This window comes from Saccostrea cucullata, unplaced genomic scaffold (assembly GCF_032062105.1).
Source record: "Saccostrea cucullata isolate Sc308-1 unplaced genomic scaffold, CSIRO_AGI_Scuc_v1 ctg9, whole genome shotgun sequence".
Classification (NCBI taxonomy): domain Eukaryota; kingdom Metazoa; phylum Mollusca; class Bivalvia; order Ostreida; family Ostreidae; genus Saccostrea; species Saccostrea cuccullata.
In genome coordinates, this window is record NW_026935030.1 from 585,177 (window position 1) to 605,228 (window position 20,052).

The 20,052-nt window shown below is 31.4% G+C and overlaps 1 protein-coding gene across 1 annotated transcript; it reads left to right on the forward strand.

Moving 5' to 3' along the window:
- The first annotated feature begins 6,665 nt into the window (after window positions 1–6,665).
- LOC134241749 (uncharacterized) lies at window positions 6,666–9,961 on the forward strand. The gene is made up of 3 exons (XM_062723772.1): window positions 6,666–6,876; window positions 8,985–9,132; window positions 9,605–9,961. The coding sequence occupies exons 1-3, from the start codon at window positions 6,740–6,742 to the stop codon at window positions 9,827–9,829; spliced, it is 510 nt and encodes a 169-aa protein (XP_062579756.1). The 5' UTR covers window positions 6,666–6,739; the 3' UTR covers window positions 9,830–9,961.
- The last annotated feature ends 10,091 nt before the right edge of the window (window positions 9,962–20,052 follow it).

Here is a 20,052-nt window from a genome sequence, read left to right on the forward strand (position 1 = left end):
CAATGAGTATTAAAGAATACAATAAATGGGGAGATCAAAAAACCTTATACAAATATTCTTTTACATAAACAAGTAAAGTTGTATAAAGATCTCCCCTGTTATTTTTACTATTTTACCATACTTGTACATTTGAGTATAAATTCGAAGAAATAAATACATTATAGCATATCACAAATAATTTTCCAGTACTTTTCATATTCTGAAAATTTACAATTTCTTAAAAGAATAGCCCTTTCAACTAGTATTCTATCTACAATATTTTTTTCTAGCATTGCAATACTTAATTTAGGCATATTTTTAAACCTACTGGCAAAAATAAATTGTTTAACAGTAAGTATTATTATATTGTGTATGCTGCGATATTTAATATAGGTCTCAATTTATATTTTTATAACATATTTTACACCTTCTCTCAACAAATCTTGCCGAGAAATGAAGACATATTAAAGAAATCAAGATAAAAACCGTTTTTTGCCTGAAGATCGCATATTTAAACCTATATTTTAAAATTCATATCACTGACCCCATCTTTTTCTGTCATTATTTTAAAAACAACTCGATACCTGTGACTTATTAGCACTTAAGTCGTAAAAAGTTTTATACATGAAAATATTTTATTGCCTGTTTTGATTTTTAATACCCCAAATTTGGTACTTTTTACATCTGATACAATATGGTAAAGGTTAAAGTGATTAACCTAGTGTTTAACTTTAAGTGGGAAAAGGTCAATTTAATTGTACGTAGCTCAGTATGATGCACACTGACCCCAGTTTTCTCTACGATTTTGAGTCATACTGTATGAGTACCTATCCAAAGTATACTTCTCAAAAAATCCTTAATATAACAAATTTCACGAGTGACATACATGTACCTTAAGTTATTGAAGTATTTCGTAGAAACTTATAATTAAAAATTTTGCTGTTTTAGAATGATGAAAAGTACAAATCAAAATTTTATCCTCCGAGATAAATGTGTTTTGCAAACAATGGATAGTTTTGAGGATGTTTTGCAAAAGTGATGATCTAATTTATACAGAAGCATCCGTAGTGTGTTTTTTTCCCTTTTTTGAAAAATGATTTGTTATTGTACTAACATGACACTAAAGCAGATACATTGTAGATTTAATACAATAAGTGTAAAGAATTACGTGAACTGTTCAAGGAAATGAAAATGCAGTGTCATTTATTCAAGTAATATTGAAATGTTACATTGTATTTATTCTTAGGCTGAGATTTAAAAAAAAGGTTAATCTTGTGCGTAAGTTTTAACACCAATCGAGTATTAAAACAAAATTAAAAAAAAAAAGAAAAAAAAAGATTTGAGTATTAGAAAAGCAAAATGACATAATTCCCATATTGTTTGCGTGGAGCTAACTCTTCAGTAAGGTGATTGTTTAAGATAGAAAGTTTCTGATATTGCTTTTCCACAATCAATAAACTACCTGTCGTATACGACTACAAAGGTGTTGTCAGATTTTAATACAAAATTACATTTCAATATGATTTCCAATTTAATTAGAAAAGCAATATGTCCAGTTTGAACTGTGTGGGAACTTACATTAATACCTTGATAAAACCAGTACCACAGAGTGATGAAGCGTCCATGTTATAATCAATTAGCAACAGCACATTTATCAGTAATCTTCCTTGTAGAGTATGTACATTTATGCTGGCACCAATAATTGCAACAATTCAACTATATCAATGGAATTTAATTTGATCCACAACATAGTGATGGATATATTACTATTTTATCTTAATTAAAGCAGTTTGTCGTCAAATGAAGCAAGCAGGCAATGTTAACATTTACATAGTTACCATCATTCAATTTAAAATTAGCAAGATTTTGACAATTACAAATAGAAGAATTAACGCATTTGTGACCTTCAACTCAACATTTAGATATATGTACCACGTATTATCAATAACGATTGTTGGTAACAATTTTTCATTCATATGTCGAATCGATGTATCCAAGTGAGCTTTGAATAGAATATATCACAAAGACTGACACATTTCTTTCATATCTCGATAATTTACGAGATAAAAGACGTTTATAGTGGCAACTGCACAACATAGCTTTGTGAAAAACGTGATGAATTCAACTTTGCAATTGTCGACCCTCTTTACACTCAAATGTTTCGTAATAGCATATGTTACGTTTTCTTAAGCGGGGAAAGATATTAACAAACAATTTGGAAAAACAAGAATATCAACCTCTCTTTAATTTCTCGTCATTTCGCAAGTTACATGGTCAATACAAAATTATTGTCAGTAAATATAATCTTTCATAAAATCAAATGCTGAAGAACATTTTTCATACTATTTGTGAGGCTATTAGTGATTGATTGATTGTGTGTTTTTGAAACCCATTTGAGTGTTTCTCATTCATATAGACACGTTTTGACCTTATTCGGCACTCGGAGCCATTGAGTCGTGGGTAATCTTTATTGTTCCAATTCATACCGTGACACCAGGTCTAAGTTTTAAGATCTTATCCGAAGGACCCAAAACTTAATAACTTCAAAGTGCCAAGCGCGTGGCGAAGGAAAACTTCTACCTATTTTTTATAATAATAATAATAATAATAATAAATACTTTATTTAAAGAAGGTAACCTGGTTAGTGCATGCACTATTCTTCCCCAGGGCCTTCTATATATATCAAATACAAAAATATACAGAATACAATTCTTCATATATAATAGTAATATGTTTAAGGAATTACAATCACACGATTATGAATATAGGGTCCATGTATAGTTAATTAACAATCATAATACAATATATATACAATATCGAAACCTTATTGTGCTCAAATAATTCTGCGGCAGCTGATGATGTAATTTTCTATATTACGCTTAAATGTTCGTAGTGATTGAGAGAGTCTAATGTGTTGGGGAAGTTTATTCCATAGATGTACACCTGAATACTGAAAAGAGGTCTTGAATAAGTTTGTACGAAATTTCGGCAATCTTAGATCATAATTACTTTCAGATCGAAGGTTATAAGACGTTGTAGAATGAAATTCAAATAAATTACAAAGATACTGGGGAGTCGTTCCACTGAAAATTTTGTATAATAATATGTATTTGTATAGATCAACTAGCTCATAAACTGTTAACCATCCAAGTTTCTCAAACAGTGGTTTAGAAGAAGAATCGGGACTTGCGTCAAGAATAATCCTTGCTGCCCTTTTCTGTAATTTAAATAGTCTGTCCATGTCCTGCTTGGGGGCATTACCCCAGATAGTCAAACAATAGTTAATGGATGGTAAAATATAAGCATTGTAATATAGTTTTCTGGTATGTAGAGGGAGAAATTTTTAATCCTTCGAAGAGTAAATAACTTATAATTTACCGTTTTACAAACCGAATCCATATGATTTGCATACTGTAACTTATCATCAATATGTACACCAAGAATTTTTTCAGTTTCAACCATTTCAATTGTTTTGTCTGAGGCATAAAGTTGTAAATTTGGATTATCTAATTTTGATTTTCTTTGCTGTGTTCCCATTAACATACATTTTGTTTTATCTACACTCAAAACCATTTGATTTTGAGCACACCATTTCTCAATCTCACTAAGGTCTGAATTTAGTGTATTTTCTAAACATCTTGCATTATTATTATTAGAATACAGAGTTACATCATCAGCAAACATATCAATATTTGAATTGTTTACATGTAATGGAAGGTCAGTTATGTACAATAAGAATAAAAGTGGGCCCAAAATTGACCCTTGTGGCACTCCTGCTGTGACGGGTAGAATATTGGAGACACATGATCCAAATTTAACACACTGGGTCCTATCGTAAAGATATGATTTAAACCACTTTATAGCTGTTTGGTCAAATTTGTAATGGGTTAATTTCTCTAGAAGAATATCATGATTCACTAAATCAAATGCTTTACTAAAATCTATAAATGTAATACCGATTAGTTCACCACGATCCATTGCAGTAAGCCAACTTTCTGTTAGTTTTGTAAATGAAGTTTGACAGGAATGGAGTTCTCTAAACCCTGACTGGGATTGTGTTAGTAGATCAAATTCATTAGTGAAATTTTGTACTAGCTTAGCTACATGTTTTTCTATCAATTTAGATATAGTTGGTAGAAAAGAAATAGGACGATAATTATTCGGGTCAGCTTTGTCACCTTACTTAAAAATAGGTGTTACTTTGGCTTGTTTTAAATTTGTCCGAAAAATACCACTTTCTATTCTAGCATTAATAAAATGAGTTATTGTATACATATATATTTAGATGTGACTTTCAAAAGATGGAACCCAATAATGTCAATGCCAGCTGATTTATTGACATTTAGAGAATTTAACATGTTAAAAACTTCACTTTCCTCAATTTGATGAATACTAAACAAGGTTTTCTCATCAAGCTTAGACCTAACAAAATTACATAATATATTAGGATCATAATCATGTTTTGGCATTTCCAAAAGAAGCTTGTTAGAGACATCCGTAAAGTGGTTATTAAAAGTATTTGCAATATCTTGTAAATTTTCAACAATTTCCCCATTAGAAGACACATGAGATGGAGTTGTATTCTTAAGATTACATGTTAATTGATTAAGATAGTTCCACATTTCTTTGGGATTTGAACTCTGTTCAATCGCTGTTTTATAGTAAGAAGATTTTGATTTGTTTATAAGAACGCTAACTTTGTTTCGATAAATTCTATAGTTCTCCATGTCTCCTTCTTTGTGGTAAGAGTCCCGTAAATGTCTAGCATTGTTTATTTCTCGTGTCATCCATTTAGGACGGATTTCACTCTTTACTCGTTTTGTTTTAACCTGTGCATGCTGGTCAAGTACGCTATTGAATAATTCATAGAATTCAGTTAGTATTTCATTAGGGTCATGCGACTTGGTTAAGTCACGGCCGAGATTCGACCTCGCGACCTTCCGATCGCGGTGCGAACGCTGTTTTGACTGAGCTATCGTAAACCCTACCATTATTTATTTTAAAAATCATATTTATCATTATTAACATATTTAATTGTTTACAGAGTTTTCTTTTTCTATTTCTCGATCATGACAGAGCACTCGGTGGATGTGACGGGTCGGCTGAGAATGCTCCCTTCTGCATGGCACCTGATCCCATGTATTCTCTTTCTTAATGTATTTCACAAACAAGTCCAAAAAATACAAGAATATCAACATTCTCGCTTCAAGTATATGTGGAAAGTTCTAAGGGCGACACAAGGACTTTGTCAACAAATAAAATCAAATGCCCACTTAATTATTTTAGCATACTAAATATTAAATCGTTATTTACACACTAAATTGTCTATGGATTTTTCTGTTTTACCCGAACATCACGAGGAAGGGATGCATGTAATCCACCTCTGATGTTTTAGAGATCAGTGTTTGCTCTATTTTTGATTTGTATTATTTTGAATGGACTTAATGAACGTGCATACTGTTCGTATCTTTATACTTCTTTCTGACACATCTGTTTCATACTTGGAAAAGACGTTAATTGTAATCTAACAACCAAGCTATGTGATAAACGTGATGACTTTAACTTTTCTATCGTCAACTTCCCTTACTTATGCAGCAATATACCTTCATCACTTGCATACGGAGTGTATATATCTCAGTTGATTCGATACGCAAGAGCATGCTCTGCGTATGAACAATTTCTAAAACAAGGTAAATTATTGACAAGCAAGTTGATGAAACAAGAATATCAACAGTCCCGTTGAAAGTCATCATTTCGTAAATTCTATGGTCGATATAATGACCTTGACAGCAAATACAATTTATCATTCAGACAAATGCTGACTGACGTTTTTCAAACTAATTGTTAGTCCATTATTTATACACTGAATTGACGACGGATTTTCCCCTTATTTTCCGGTCATGACAAGAGCACACGGCGGGTGTGACCGGTCAGCAGGGGATGCTCACTCCCCCATGGCACCTGATCCCACCTCTGATGTTTCGGAGATCCGTGTTTACTTTGTTCTATTTTGTATTGTTTTATGGACTTTGATATTGAATACTGTTCGTTATAATGTCTTAAAAATTTGTCGTTAAAAGAGAGACAAATCTAGTCATAGGTACGTCTTACCTATATTTAATTCTTTAGGATTGTCAATATTGAATATGAAGATAGGAACAAAACTTGGAGCTCATAGGTAGAATAAGGTGACGTCGAGGAGTAGCATATACTGTCTACCAGTCGTGTACCACTTGTAATACTTGGGTAAACAGGAAAATCCACAGATGATTTAGCATGAAATAATGGCCTATTTTTTTGAAAAATGTCAGTCAACATACAGTACAGTTTTAAACTGGATTTTATTTTCAAGGAAGCTTGTTGTATCGACAACAGCACTGTCGAAAATCTAATTTTAAAAAAGAACATTGATATCCTTGTATGATCATCTTGAATTAAAATAAATATTATCTATAAACGATAATCAAAATTATATACCAAGATACTGCAGTACTGTATAAAGAAATTCCTATTTGAATAAAAATATTTATTCTTTAATTAAGCTTGATAATTAAACAATGTAGAAAAAGTTATAATAAATAAGAACGTTCAATTTTTTTTTCGACATAAACCTACATCCGATAAGTACTTCTTACTCTATATGTATAAACCTTTACACCAATTCTTATCAACAGATAGTCAGAACTCCGTAGTGTTAAACAGGGATAATACAAAAATAAAACCATCCTGAGATAATAAACGTACGCTGAACTTGTTAAAGATGAGAATGACTACAGGAATTCTGGTTGTGCTGTTAGTTTTTCAGACACTGAGTTTCACTGAGGAGAAAAAGTCTGTAAAAGTGGTGATAGAGAAAATGAGATTCCTGATTTCTGTGGATCATGGTCCCTTCGGAGGGTTTGTTTTTTTTATATGATGCTATGTTACAAGCAATGACAAGCTAAATCTGTAAGTAAAATAAATAAAAACATTATATATCTACGGAAGCGCAACGGGCTCTACACTTGTTGTGTTATAACTTTGTATGTTGTCTTATATTCTATTGTCTTATTAACATAAAAAGTATAACTCCTTATTTATAACGAGATAAATTGTTGACAAACAAGTTAATGAAACAAGAATATCAACAGTCTCGTTTAAAGTCATCATTTCGTAAGTTCTATGGTCAATACAATGACTTTGTCAGCAAATACAATTTATCATTGAATCAAATACTGATTGACGTTTTTCATAATAATTGATAGTCCATTATTCATACATTGAATTTTTTTCGTTATTTCGAAATCAAGACAAGGAACACACGGCCCTTGATCCCACCTCTGATGTTTCGGAGGTCCGTGTTTCCTCTGCTCCTATTTTGTATTGTTTTATGGACTTTTGATCTTGAATACTGTTTGTTATCTCCATATGTTTCATACATATATTTTGAATTGTATTGAAATACTTTAACAACTTCATTATTAGTTTAATAGATTTTATTGCTTTACGTTTTAAAGTTTCATGTTACGCAGATTTATGCATCCAGTGTAAACAATTCACGTGATTGGTCCCCAACATTGACAAAGTTAATTCAAAAACACTATTTCCTTATTTCTTTCTCGCAAATATTTATATATTTATATTGATTTTTTTTTATCTCGACAATACTATATTGAAATGATTAGATATAATGTCTTGATCGATATCTGAAAATAATATATCAGTCGATAAACTTTTAAGTAATAAAATCTATTGAACAAAAGGCATTGTCTATAATGATGTAAAAACATCTTAAGGTAGGATTCTTCTCACACAAAACTGTATTTCTTGTATCTTTCAAAATTAATACAATTTTAACAGAATAAAGAAGACAATATTACTAAGTGATGGTTTTAAGTATCATTTTAGAGTCAAGGTCAGGTCAAGGTCATTACCTTTTACCTGGTCATTAAGATTAAAAATAACTGCATCCAATCATGAGATAGGGTTTTCTATTTCAAAAGATTAATGTTTTTCTTTTTGCTTAAAAAGATATTACACATGTACCATATACGGTCAACAAGATGATATTACCAAATTGACACAAATAGTTTAACAAAAATGGATTTTGGCTAATCCGAATTTCCTCTATTTTTCTTAAAATTTTAGGATATTTAAGTTATTCTTATATGTGCCCTATATTTGAATTTTTCTTATTTTCACATATGGTAAAGAAGTCATTTAGAGATATAAAATGATACAAAAACAAAATGTTTTGACCGTTCAGTAAAAGAGTAAAAACACTTTTTATGAATTTTTGGCTCATATCTGTACTTAGATTAAAAACTAGTAAAACCTAACATAATTGTAGTTTGTATGGAAATTCATATTTATTTAATATATTTTAAAACTTAAGTTCCTTATTATTAATTTAGCTAACATTTGAAAAATTCTTCTAGTCCTTGATTGTGTAAAACATAACTAAATTCGTTGTTCTATAATAATTTTGAGAGGCAGAAAAGAAGATATTTTCATACGCCACCATTCCGCCAAAAATATAGTCCCTGCTTGTTTTCGAACACAATTTATGATTTCTATGTAAAGTTGTACAGTTGTGATGAGGAAAAAAAAATATGGTCTTTTAAATTTCTTTCACCTAAATATATAAAACATATAAGCAAATATACATTGAATATTTAATCTACACAGAAACCAGAAAGGAATCCTACCTTAATACAAATCAGAATATGTGTATAATTAAGGAGTTATTACACTCTATCTGTTGATAAGACGATAGAATATAAGAAAGTTATAACACAACAAGTGCAGAGCCCTTTACGCTCCTATATATCCCAATACGGTATTTATCAAGTTTCTGATTTCAAATTCTATGATTGATTTATGGTACATTGTTTTACACCGAGTCATATTTCAGCCATATATATTTTGGCGGAATACACCTTACTTGCATCGTTTTACTTTCTTGGCGAATGGAGAATTTTGCAATTTATCATTTATTTTTAATGATTATAAAAAACTTTTTATAGATGTAAAGCTACAATTCGAACACCAAAGCTTGTTCCTGGAACTCCAGTAAATAATACAAAGAGTATGAATATCTCAACATGTGACCACGGTAAACTGGTATTCAATGTTAGATATCCCAGATATCCACCTGATCCTAAAGTAGCCTGTGTGAGTATAAAAAATAGTGTGTTTTTTACTTTTTAAACTGTCATTCAAGATAATCAATAATTCTGAAATTAAATAATATTTTGTTCATCAGTGGTTTTATCAAGCCATATGACAGAATGCGAATAGTTTACAAAAACTTATTGAATCTTCATCTTCACATTCTTCTTAATATTCTTATTATTCATTCTTTCGTACATGTATACTAGTATAAGATCATTCGAAAAAAAAGAAGACTTTTTTCAATTCATTATTGAAACTGTTTATGTATTTTATTTATTTATATTTTTCTTGTTTTGGGGGATGGGGGCTAATTATGAAAAGAACACTGTCTGTAAATACAACTGTCTGTAAAACACATAGATGTTCATGTATTGATATAAACCTAACTTAAACATGAGCATTGTCTGTAAAAAAAAAAATCCATGGCAACAGTATGTTGATATAGTAATACACGTATCGTCATTTTTTCTAGGCTGTTGATGTCTCCTTCACGTCATTTAACGTCGACAACCCACCTACCTGCACTATTCCATGGAACGTGACCTATCGGTATCCAACCGGACAAAGTTACTCATCACTGCCGGGCTGCTACACGAAAGTGGTTCAGCCTGCATTTGATTTCTACCTTGAACATGCTTATTACTTTAAGATCTATGACTGGAAAGGACATTTTGAGAGTTTTGAAGATGGTGAATAAAACTGTATATGAATTCATGTTTCTAGTCTACGACTACATAGTAAAAATATGAACATAAAACTTCATCAGTAATACTTATACGGGAATTGAATTGAATACTTCTTTTGCATGCTGGGGATTGTTTTTGTATATACATGTATTTGTTAAACAAGGAAAAGGGGGGAAAATGAGGAATAAAATACCAATTTTAATATAAATCTCTCTAAATTGCTTATTTGATGTTATGTTTCACAGAGAATTTAATTTATATTAAAGATAACAAAATGCCATGAATAAGAAAATTGAATAAAGATGTTGATTATTCGTTAAAGCTAATGATTCCTTGCCATTCAAACAAGCGTCTCCCATTCTCATTACCAGAAGTTTACAATTTTCTGTAAGAAACATGATGAACACCAAGCAAACGTAATGAAACTTTCTGAAAAATCTTTTATTTTAATTAAGATATTGCTAACTTTTAAATTTAATGCTTAATCTTTTCTTTTTTTTTGTTGGTAATCTTTACATAATTAAAACTAGAGTGTTCCAGGAAAAGCTTGTGTCGCCTGCCTTTGACTAAGTTTAAGAGTGGTCAGCTTTTTATATGCAACTTGCAAATACAGTTTCATGCAAAAAAAAAAAACTAGCATGAGAGTTCATACATGTAAAATTGTTAATAATCAACACCCGCAACTCAAAATTGAAAAGTCTTACGTTAAATTCAATTGTCAGGGGTATTCTTTGTAAAGTAGGTCAAAGGTCAAGGTCAAGTGAATTGTAACGCTGGAATTTTTCATAACGTTTTATGATAATCAATGCTCATGCGAAATAGCATATAATTACCCTTTAAATGTGGAAAAATATGCTACATATTGTCACTTTTAACTTTTTAGTAAAGTGGCCCAAAGGACAAAGTCAAGGGTCACGAGGTCGGTAACCATGGTAATTTACAATGCCATAGTGCCAACCAATAATTGTGCAAAATATCAATTCCATATCTCTTTATTTCCTGTAGATACAAGGTGTGACAGACTGACAGACATACAGACAAACACACGCCGGGTATAGTGATCCCTTTGTGCCGCTCTGCTCCGCAGGCGACACAATAAAACCTGGTGAGAATGTCTACCGTTCAACAACCAAAGAGTAACTTTTTAAAAACATTTTTCCCAGTAGAATATTATATAGTGTAATCATGTAGCGTCCTATCAATGCACATCGCCCTATCTGTATGAAATGTTGCATCTCTAAATAAAGGCCATTTAAACATAAACATAACTTTTGTAGTTTTCTAATGCAGCATTCAGAAAACTACACCAAGAATTAATTATCATAAACAATATGAGATTCCCTATTTCTGTCAACCATGAAGACCATATTATCCAAAGGTTAGTAAAGATTCTCTGAAGCAGCACGAAGTATTGAGGGTCCCCCGAGGATGATTCTACCGTACAAACAAAAATTATTCATTACATTATATAACATTACGAACTACTATTCCTTATATGAAGTTACACTCATTATTATGTTCCCCAAACGAAGTTGGGGAACATATTGTTTTTACTCTGTTTCTTATTATTATTTTTCTTCTTCTTCCTGGGTACTTTTTTGTCCGCGAGTGATCTTGTAAACTGTTCACCTGAAGTAGGTAAAACCTTTTTAGGGTTGGTAGACATGTTATGTAGATTTGCGGAATCAAGGTCATTTTGCGCGCACGTGCTTGCAAGAGCGGGCACGTGCAACACGTGAAATGACCGATTTAATTGATATTGGCGTAAATTTTCTCATTTTTGATGAAATGCTTTGAAACTCATAATATAAGGATATTTTAGAAGCTAAAGCAAGAGGAAATGGTCAAAATAGCAAGAACTCACGTGCATGCACGTGCGCTTCGCTCTGATTGGCTGTAACTAAAGTCTCAATATCTTTCTTGTTTTTTGACGAAATCTTTTGAAATTTTGAACATTGCCATACATTAGGATATCCTACAACATGATATATAGCAATTATCATGAAAACACGTGCATGCACGTGCGCTGCAATCTGATTGGCTTAAACTTTAAATAGCTATAACTCCCTTGGTTTTCAACCAAACAGGATGGGATTTGGAACATAGATAAATATAATAAACTTCTACAAGAAGGTATGGTCTTTATGCACATGCATACACGTGCGTGTACAAGTGCTGCAATCTGATTGGCTGAAACCTTAAACAGCTATAACTCCCTTGGTTTTCAACCAAACGGGGTGGGATTTAGAACATAGATAGTTGTAATGGACCTCTACAAGAAGGTATGGTCACAATGCTCATGTATGCAGGTGCGTGCACGTGAATTGAGTAAATTCAAAAATACACTTGAATGAGCGTATTTTTTAATACTTTTGAATTAAATACTTTAATATTGTGTAGACAAGATGATATGATCATTACGCACATGCATTCACATGCACACGCGTGCAATGCTCAAATTTGAATGAACTTGATACACTTTTAGGTAAACATTTTAAAGTGTTAAATGCATAGAGTGTGTCTTATTTAATGAAGCTTACAGGGAATATGACACCAAATGGACGTTGGGGAGCGTTTGGGGAACATCTGTAACGGTCCCCGTTACAATTAGCACTAGTTTTTTATTTGAAATTATTATAGCGTCAACTTCTGCTTTTTTCTGTGTTTGCTCATTTCAAGTCAAGTTTTAATCTGCATTTTCCTTACCATTTCCAATAATATTACGCACTATACTGTCTTTTTTATAACTAATAGCATAGCTTTTAGCATTTTTTTAACTGAAGTCTTATAAAATTTCAGACACATGTACTGTCTATTCCAAGAAAATAAAAAAAAAACGAGTACTGTATTGTTCATTTACCTTCAATCATGCAGTAAGTATTGCGTCAATGCTTTTAATCAGGTTTGTCCTTTGTTAAAATATTATAGTGTCTCATGTAGATTACTTGAAGTAAGCTCGTTCGACTCGTCATTAATTAGTAACAGACAAAGCAGACAAAACTGATTTAGGTGTATTTACGAAGTAAAAATAAGAGCTACAGTTTAAAGGTACTTGGACACAGATTTAAAGTTAATATTTTCTGTATAATATCACGAATTATATATTTTAATAGCATTTCACACAAAAATTAATTAAAAATCTTATTTCATTTACAAGTTATCAAAACTTCAAATTTTTGGACTGGTTTGATTGACACATCCTGACACATTAGAATATATAATTCGTAATATTATAGAGAAAAAATTAACTTCAAATCTGTGTCCAAGTACCTTTAAGATAGAAATGGAAAATTATGTTGGGAATTGTACATGCATTTTTGGCAAAACTTAAGTTTTATGGAGGGAATACCATATAGTTGAGACAATATATTTAATCTCTTTATGAGCGTCCCAGCTTGCATTGGCGCGTAAATCGAGAGTTTCAGCACAATTTTGATGTTTTGCGATAATTTGATATGAACTACTAGCATTTATAAACTGTTAGCAATCACGTTATTTTAAAAAAAAACTGAAATTTGAATTAAGGTGTTAGTTTTTAGTGCCGAAAAATAAAACTCAAATAATCAAATGTATATTAGATTCCTTTGAACACATTACATCTATTATTGCACCAAACAGTAAACGTTGAATTGAGCATATCAGAAAAATGATTATAAAGGCGTGCATCATAAGCATTAACGAGTCTAAGATAAGGTATTTTAGTTCCTAAGAATGGTACGTAAAGCAATTCAGCCATTTCTCTCATCAGTTCGAAATTATTTGAGTAACAATAGTGTGATTGATTTTGTTATCTGAGCTTCGTGCAATTAATTTTTTTATCACATCATTCAAAGAAAAAAAAATTAGAAAAAAAGACATTTGTTTATAAAAAAGGATGCTGAAAATCGAATAGTTCATGTAGAAATGTAGAAGCAGGTTGTTGCCATGACATTGCAAAGAATGCACAATTTTTTTCCTAGAAAGCATTCTAATTCTCAAATTTCTTGTTCATTGTTTGAAATTACAACTTTTATTTTGTTTGTACTTTGACTACAGATTTTTCCTTGATTTGTTTAAGCCATTTCATTGGGTATAAGGTGTTACCACCACTTTGTCCATTCAGACAGTGTTAAGCTTTCTCCTCCAAAGGAACTGGTCTGGGTGCCATAAAACTTAGACGAGCTTGCTTTTGATCTCAGTCTCACTTTCCCATTATATATTACTTTGGTAAAAGTGAGACTGAGTTCAAAAGTGAGCTAAGTTTTATGACCCCCAGGCCTGATCCTACCTGTAGATTTTTAGGGGTCTAAGTATGATATATATTTATTTACGGAATTGATTACAGGGTTTTTTGTTTGTTTGTTTTTTTTTTTTTACCTTTTACGTCAAATGCCTTTTATTTCAATTTATAATCGTCTTTCAGCAGTAAAAAGTTTATGTACTGAAAGGAAAAAAATTCAGAATAAACTCTGTAAACAGAATGATTTTTTATTTTTCAGAGGTATTTTCATGTATCTTTAAGGAATGAAGCTTATTTCAACTTTTGTTATACGATATAAAAATTGAACGCTTTATAAACCGCGAAGCGGTTTATATAAAAACGTAAACTGCCGCAAGTTATGTTATATCGTATAACAAAAGTTGAAATAAGCTTCATTCCTTATAATTTAATTTCAGTGTAGACAATGAGACAATTTTTCCATTTGTTCCCTCGGAAAAAGGCTTCAAATATAGATATTTTAAAAGTTAACATCAAGCGGAGTAATACGTTTTTGACGTAACTCATTGTGACGTAGGCAAGTTATGTTATACAAAATGGATAAAACCGTTTACCCAATCAAATGACGTGTTACAACTAAAATTGAATTATTATTTGATATTGAAATTTCAACAAAAAAAATAATAACCACAATCTCATTTTGACCGATAATTCGTGAGCAATTGAAACATGTCATGGTACTACCCAAAAGTGAAAATCAAAAGTTCTCATTATCTTCCTTGTCTCCCTTTCATCCCTGTTACAGCATAGACTCTCCAGAAAATGGCGATCATTAGCGTGTTTATCCTTCTCATATGGATATTTTTCATCTATTTTAGCAAGCAGTCCTTGGTTGATCGAATCCAACTTTGGCATTTTGAACCCTTTCGTCTACGTAGTCTCACAGGTGTTCAATAAAAAAAGAGGGACTTTACGAAGACAGTTCGAGTGATAATTGTGATTGTTTGCTTGAAGGTCTTGACAAACCCTGGCTAGTGAAAGGAACGCAGATGTAAAGTTGAAGCCCTAATAATCCAAAATTACGCAATCGGTTTCTTTCAGTTTTTGAGACGAATGTAACGATTATGATAACCTTAAGGATAGATGATACAGACAAACTTTTGTCCAAAAAATTGAAAATAACAACTTGAGTTAAATGAATAGGTTTCACCGCGTAGTTTTTAATTTTTTTATTCAAATTTTAACTAAAATGGGATTTGAAGTGAAAAATATTTGAAAATAGATTAATAAGGATGGTTTCAAAGAGGCAGAATTTTGAACATCATAGAAGATTTACAATTTCTTTGTATTCTAGAAATTATGTTTTTTGTTTGTATCGTGGCACGCCAAATTCACAAAAATGAGCTAAATATAGTTTCACAGTCGATAAACTAGGTTTATCGGTTGTAAACTATAGTTACGGACTGTAAACTACAGTTAACAACGTTAATCTATATTTTACAGCTGTAAACCATAGTCAACGCGATAATCTATGTTTCAGAATCGTAAACTATACTTAACACTGAAAACAAATATTTGCGATTGCAAAACATAGATTATCTGATAAATACAGTTTCATGATTTGTAAACTATGGTTTACAACTCTAAACTATAGTTAACGATCTGATCAATATAGTTTCACGATTTGTGAAACTATGATTAACAACTCTTAACTATAGTTCACGATTGTAAATTTGTAAAATTGATAATCTATGTTTATCAACAAAATGTATTGTTAACGTTTTATTACAGATAGATAAACTTAGATTAGCATTCGTTAACTATGTACAGATGAAAACTATAGTTGACGAATTGTTAACTATAGTTCACGGTTTGTAAACCATAGTATACAGTCGATAAACCTAGTTTATCAACTGTGAAACTATGTTGCATAATGGCTTTCTTTGCCAATACAGTAGCCATGCCCCATGGAACTTCCGTCAACGGTACCATATAACTGTATGAAAATCACACTGTCAATGTCGAAAAACGTTGTTTATACCTGATGATATATGAAAAAACTGTCGTCATCAATATGCACCTGTTTTGGCTACATGTCATCTCCACATGACGTTATACATTTCAGGGCTGAGTATTGTAGTGAACAGCAAACAAGATATTCCTCAGACCTGTTTTCATAGTTTTCGGTCATGTATATTATATTAGCTGTGTTGTTTTTTTCGTTCAGAATATCTATGTGTATTTTCAGCTGACATCAGGAACGGCAAAATCCTTTTTTCAGTTCCAAAAACTTTACTCAATTAAAAAAGGTTTCTGTTAATACGAAAATGGCGATGATAAAACAGTGTTCAATCTCAAAAAAATCTTTTAACAATACAAATCTGTGAACAAGACAAAACACAAGCCCTTCCAACCCCCCAAAAATATCAGAGTTTGGAACAGGTGTCTAAGAGGGAGGGTTGGGCATTTTCTGCTGACCGGTCACATCCGCAGTGTAAGCTCTATCTATCGATAAGTTAGACGAAACATTCAGTTGTCGAATTCAGCAAGAATAAAAAAAACTACATTGAAATAAAACATGTCACCCAGGAAACAAAGTAGCTACATGTATAACGATCAAAGACTTTACGAAATGCTGACTTTAACCTGGTTGTTGTAATTTCAGTAATATCACCCTTTCTATCAGCGGCCTGTCTCGGTTTAAAAATTGATCGTATTTTGGGCATACTTTAAAAAATCAGTTGCATCGTGTGCGGGTTGAAGTCAAATATTACTAAATATAGCATTCAAAATTGACGATGGAAGGCTGAAATGATCGTGTGTGTCATAAAGTTTAGTTCTTTGTTAGGGCGTTATCATCTACTGGTAATAATACATCCAAATATGAAACAGATGAGCAAACTCTATTGTGTTATACATTGTGTTATACTTATTGAGTTGGCATAGGAATGAAACTATGGGTCATTAAAATACTGCTGCTGTCTATAAAAACTGTGCTTTCAAAGCTGTTACATTTCCTTTTTTACTTTTAGTATTAAAGATACCCGGATCATTTCGTTATTTCATTCTTACAGGGCATTGCTTGGAGTCAAAAAATGAATTCAAATCGTTGTTACTGTCACTGTAGTTTTTATTCTTTTATGTTTCATGTTGGTGTCATAGGAAACATCAACACTGCAACGGTAAAATGGACAAAAAAACACACATATGCTCTATATTTCAATGAAGAATATTCACAGTATAAAATGCTTTTCTTTTTTTGTATCTGCTCCTTGTAATGTAAATGGGATAAAATCTATAAACAATGAATTTGCAAAAAGAATGTCTGAAGAAAATTATATGAAAAACCACAGGAGTTTGCATACCTGTCAATTTTTACCGGAATTTTCGGTAAATAAAAAAAACGTAATTTTTATAGGTATTACGTATTTTTTAAAATCACTTGGAAATTTCGGTAAATTTGATAGGTATGCGAACTCATGTGGAAAAACATAAATCAACATTCGACTTAATAATAAAATGTATTTGTTGACAAGGTAATTGTATGGATCATAAAATCTGCAAAATGTTGACTTTCAACGAAACTGTGTTGATATCCTTACATCTTCAATTTGGCAGTTAAACTTTCTTCGTTCATATCAGATATTGTTCCTGCGTAGAGTATGCCTTTGCATATCGAATCAACTGAGAAACATATACTCCATGTACAGGCGATTATTGAATTTTGCCTCATTAATGTGGGTATATGCCTATAGCAATGTAAAAGTCATCAGCTTTATCATATAGCTTGGTAGTTAGGTACTTTTTTGCCCCTGTATACTACTTAAACAACTCTTTCAGATTCCATCGTAAAAATATGTTTAATTATTTAATGTCAAATCGCTTTTGTTTATAACCTTCTTTTAAATGATTGATGTTACCATGAAGTCTTATTTATATCATCTAACCGACTTTCTGATAAACACCCCTTTAAAATAGCCAATTGCAAAACATGTCAAAAATGTGTATAAATTTCTCAATATATCCGTTTTCATGCCATTAATATTTTTTCCAATGTCTGCTTAGGTTAAACAAAAAGAGAATTTTTTTTACAAATATTTCCACACATGTTGGCCAGCTTTTTCTCATCATTTATTAAGCTTTTCTAAACATGTCTTTTCTAATCATGCATAAAAAATCAAATTAAACATTAAATAATGAAAGGATACCGTGAAAAGATCACATAAATATTTTTCAAGCATATTGAATAATGTTTGAAATAAGTGAACGATTAAAAAAGGTTTTAGTAGAAGGTGTCCAAAAACGCCTTTAACATCTATTATAAGTCATTCAACTGATATTTGTCATGATATATCAAGTTCCCAGGTTTTTGTTTTACATATGTATTGCAAACAAAGGGTCTTTCTATGCTGTTATTTGAATAGAAATATTCTCATAAAAGATTCATTCCCAAAAATGAATGATATTCAAGGAAGCAATTCAATTACTTATTATGTATTTACATGATTTAACTTTAAGAATTGTATAAAATATTATTTTCAGTTCTTATCCAGCTTTAGCTCTTTGAGATCTTGAGATAAAAGGGTATAAGCATAATTTTATTTTAATTCCAAGAGACACATTTTTATCTAGGAGGAACACAAAAAATAAAATTAATACTCTCGAGGAATATTTATGAGAAATGTTTCCCCCAATATCATTAGCAAAATTATAATCAAGGATCTTGTTCAAAAAATTTAATTTAAAAAAAGAGATTTGTGACAAAAGATATTGATAGGATTTCACAAATAACTGCTATTTTCAATGACGTAGCATCGTTCTTGAAAGTGGGGGGTCAGCCAGAGAAATTTTTTTTTTACTTACCTGAAACAGTTGACAAGCCATAAAAAAGGAACATTGGCCAAACTCGGAAATCCTATTTCCGGTTGGGGGGGGGGGGGGGTGTAGAGGCCTATTTTTTTTTTCAATTTCAATTTCTTTCAGTACAAATTTTTGGCATACAGTACTAGATTTTCCCTTACATCACTTTCCTGTGGTTCAAAGTGGAGGGGGAGGACCAGCCTTTCAATGTACATTTTCAATAGTACAAGTAATGTTGGGGAAAAAAAGGGGCAGGCCCCCTGCCCCCTGTTGCTACGTGCTGATTTTTATATCTGTATAATCTCGGCTACATACAAAAATCCTTTCAGGCTTCATATGTAGTTTGCATCGATGTGGCATGTATGCACTGCTCTTTTTTTTAAATATCATTGTCAGGTCCTTACATTTATATCATTTTAGCTGCCAAACATTTAAATTACTACTAACAGACTAATGATTTAAAATATACCCTTCCGTAAATATAACGTTATAAGCAGATTTTTTTTGTATTCAGATGATGAAAATTTATTTGATATTTTCTACATGAGAAGAAGGGGTCTCTCGAAAGGACTTCAGCATTAAGATATATCAACGACGTTCCATCTATAAACATTTTTTATGGAGAGGATTTATAGACACAGCGCCTACTGTTTAATCCGTTTGTTATTATATTCATTCATAAATAGTATTTATTTTCATTTCTACTTTAATTCGAAATATTCCTTTTAACTCGAGATAAAAGATCCCACAAAGATTGAAACGTGTTTTCTCATATTAATTTATATCTGGATATTTTACAACTAAAAGAACTTTAAGATAACCTGACTACCAAGCTTTATGATAAAGCTGATGACTTAATAATTGCTATAGGCTTATACCCTCATTAATGAGGCAAAATTTCAATAATTGGCTGCACGTGGAGTATATGTTTCTTAGTTGATTCGATATGCAAAGGCATACTTTACGCAGCAACAATATCTGATATGAACGAGGAAAGCTACTGCCAATTTGAAGATGTAAGGATATCAACACAGTCTCGTTGAAAGTCAACATTTTGCAGATTTTATGATCCATACAATTACCTTGTCAACAAATACATTTTATTTCTTAAAAATTATTAAGTCATTTTTTCTTGAAATAACAAAGATAAGTAATAGATTAAGCATTTACTTAAAA

What these genes read in the sequence shown, in the direction of transcription:
- LOC134241749 (XM_062723772.1), top strand. Translation starts at nt 6,740, where the DNA reads ATGAGAATGACTACAGGAATTCTGGTTGTGCTGTTAGTTTTTCAGACA. An exon ending in GATCATGGTCCCTTCGGAGG is followed by an intron (nt 6,877 to 8,984) that starts GTTTGTTTTTTT and finishes AACTTTTTATAG; the next exon opens with ATGTAAAGCTACAATTCGAA. An exon ending in CTGATCCTAAAGTAGCCTGT is followed by an intron (nt 9,133 to 9,604) that starts GTGAGTATAAAA and finishes CATTTTTTCTAG; the next exon opens with GCTGTTGATGTCTCCTTCAC.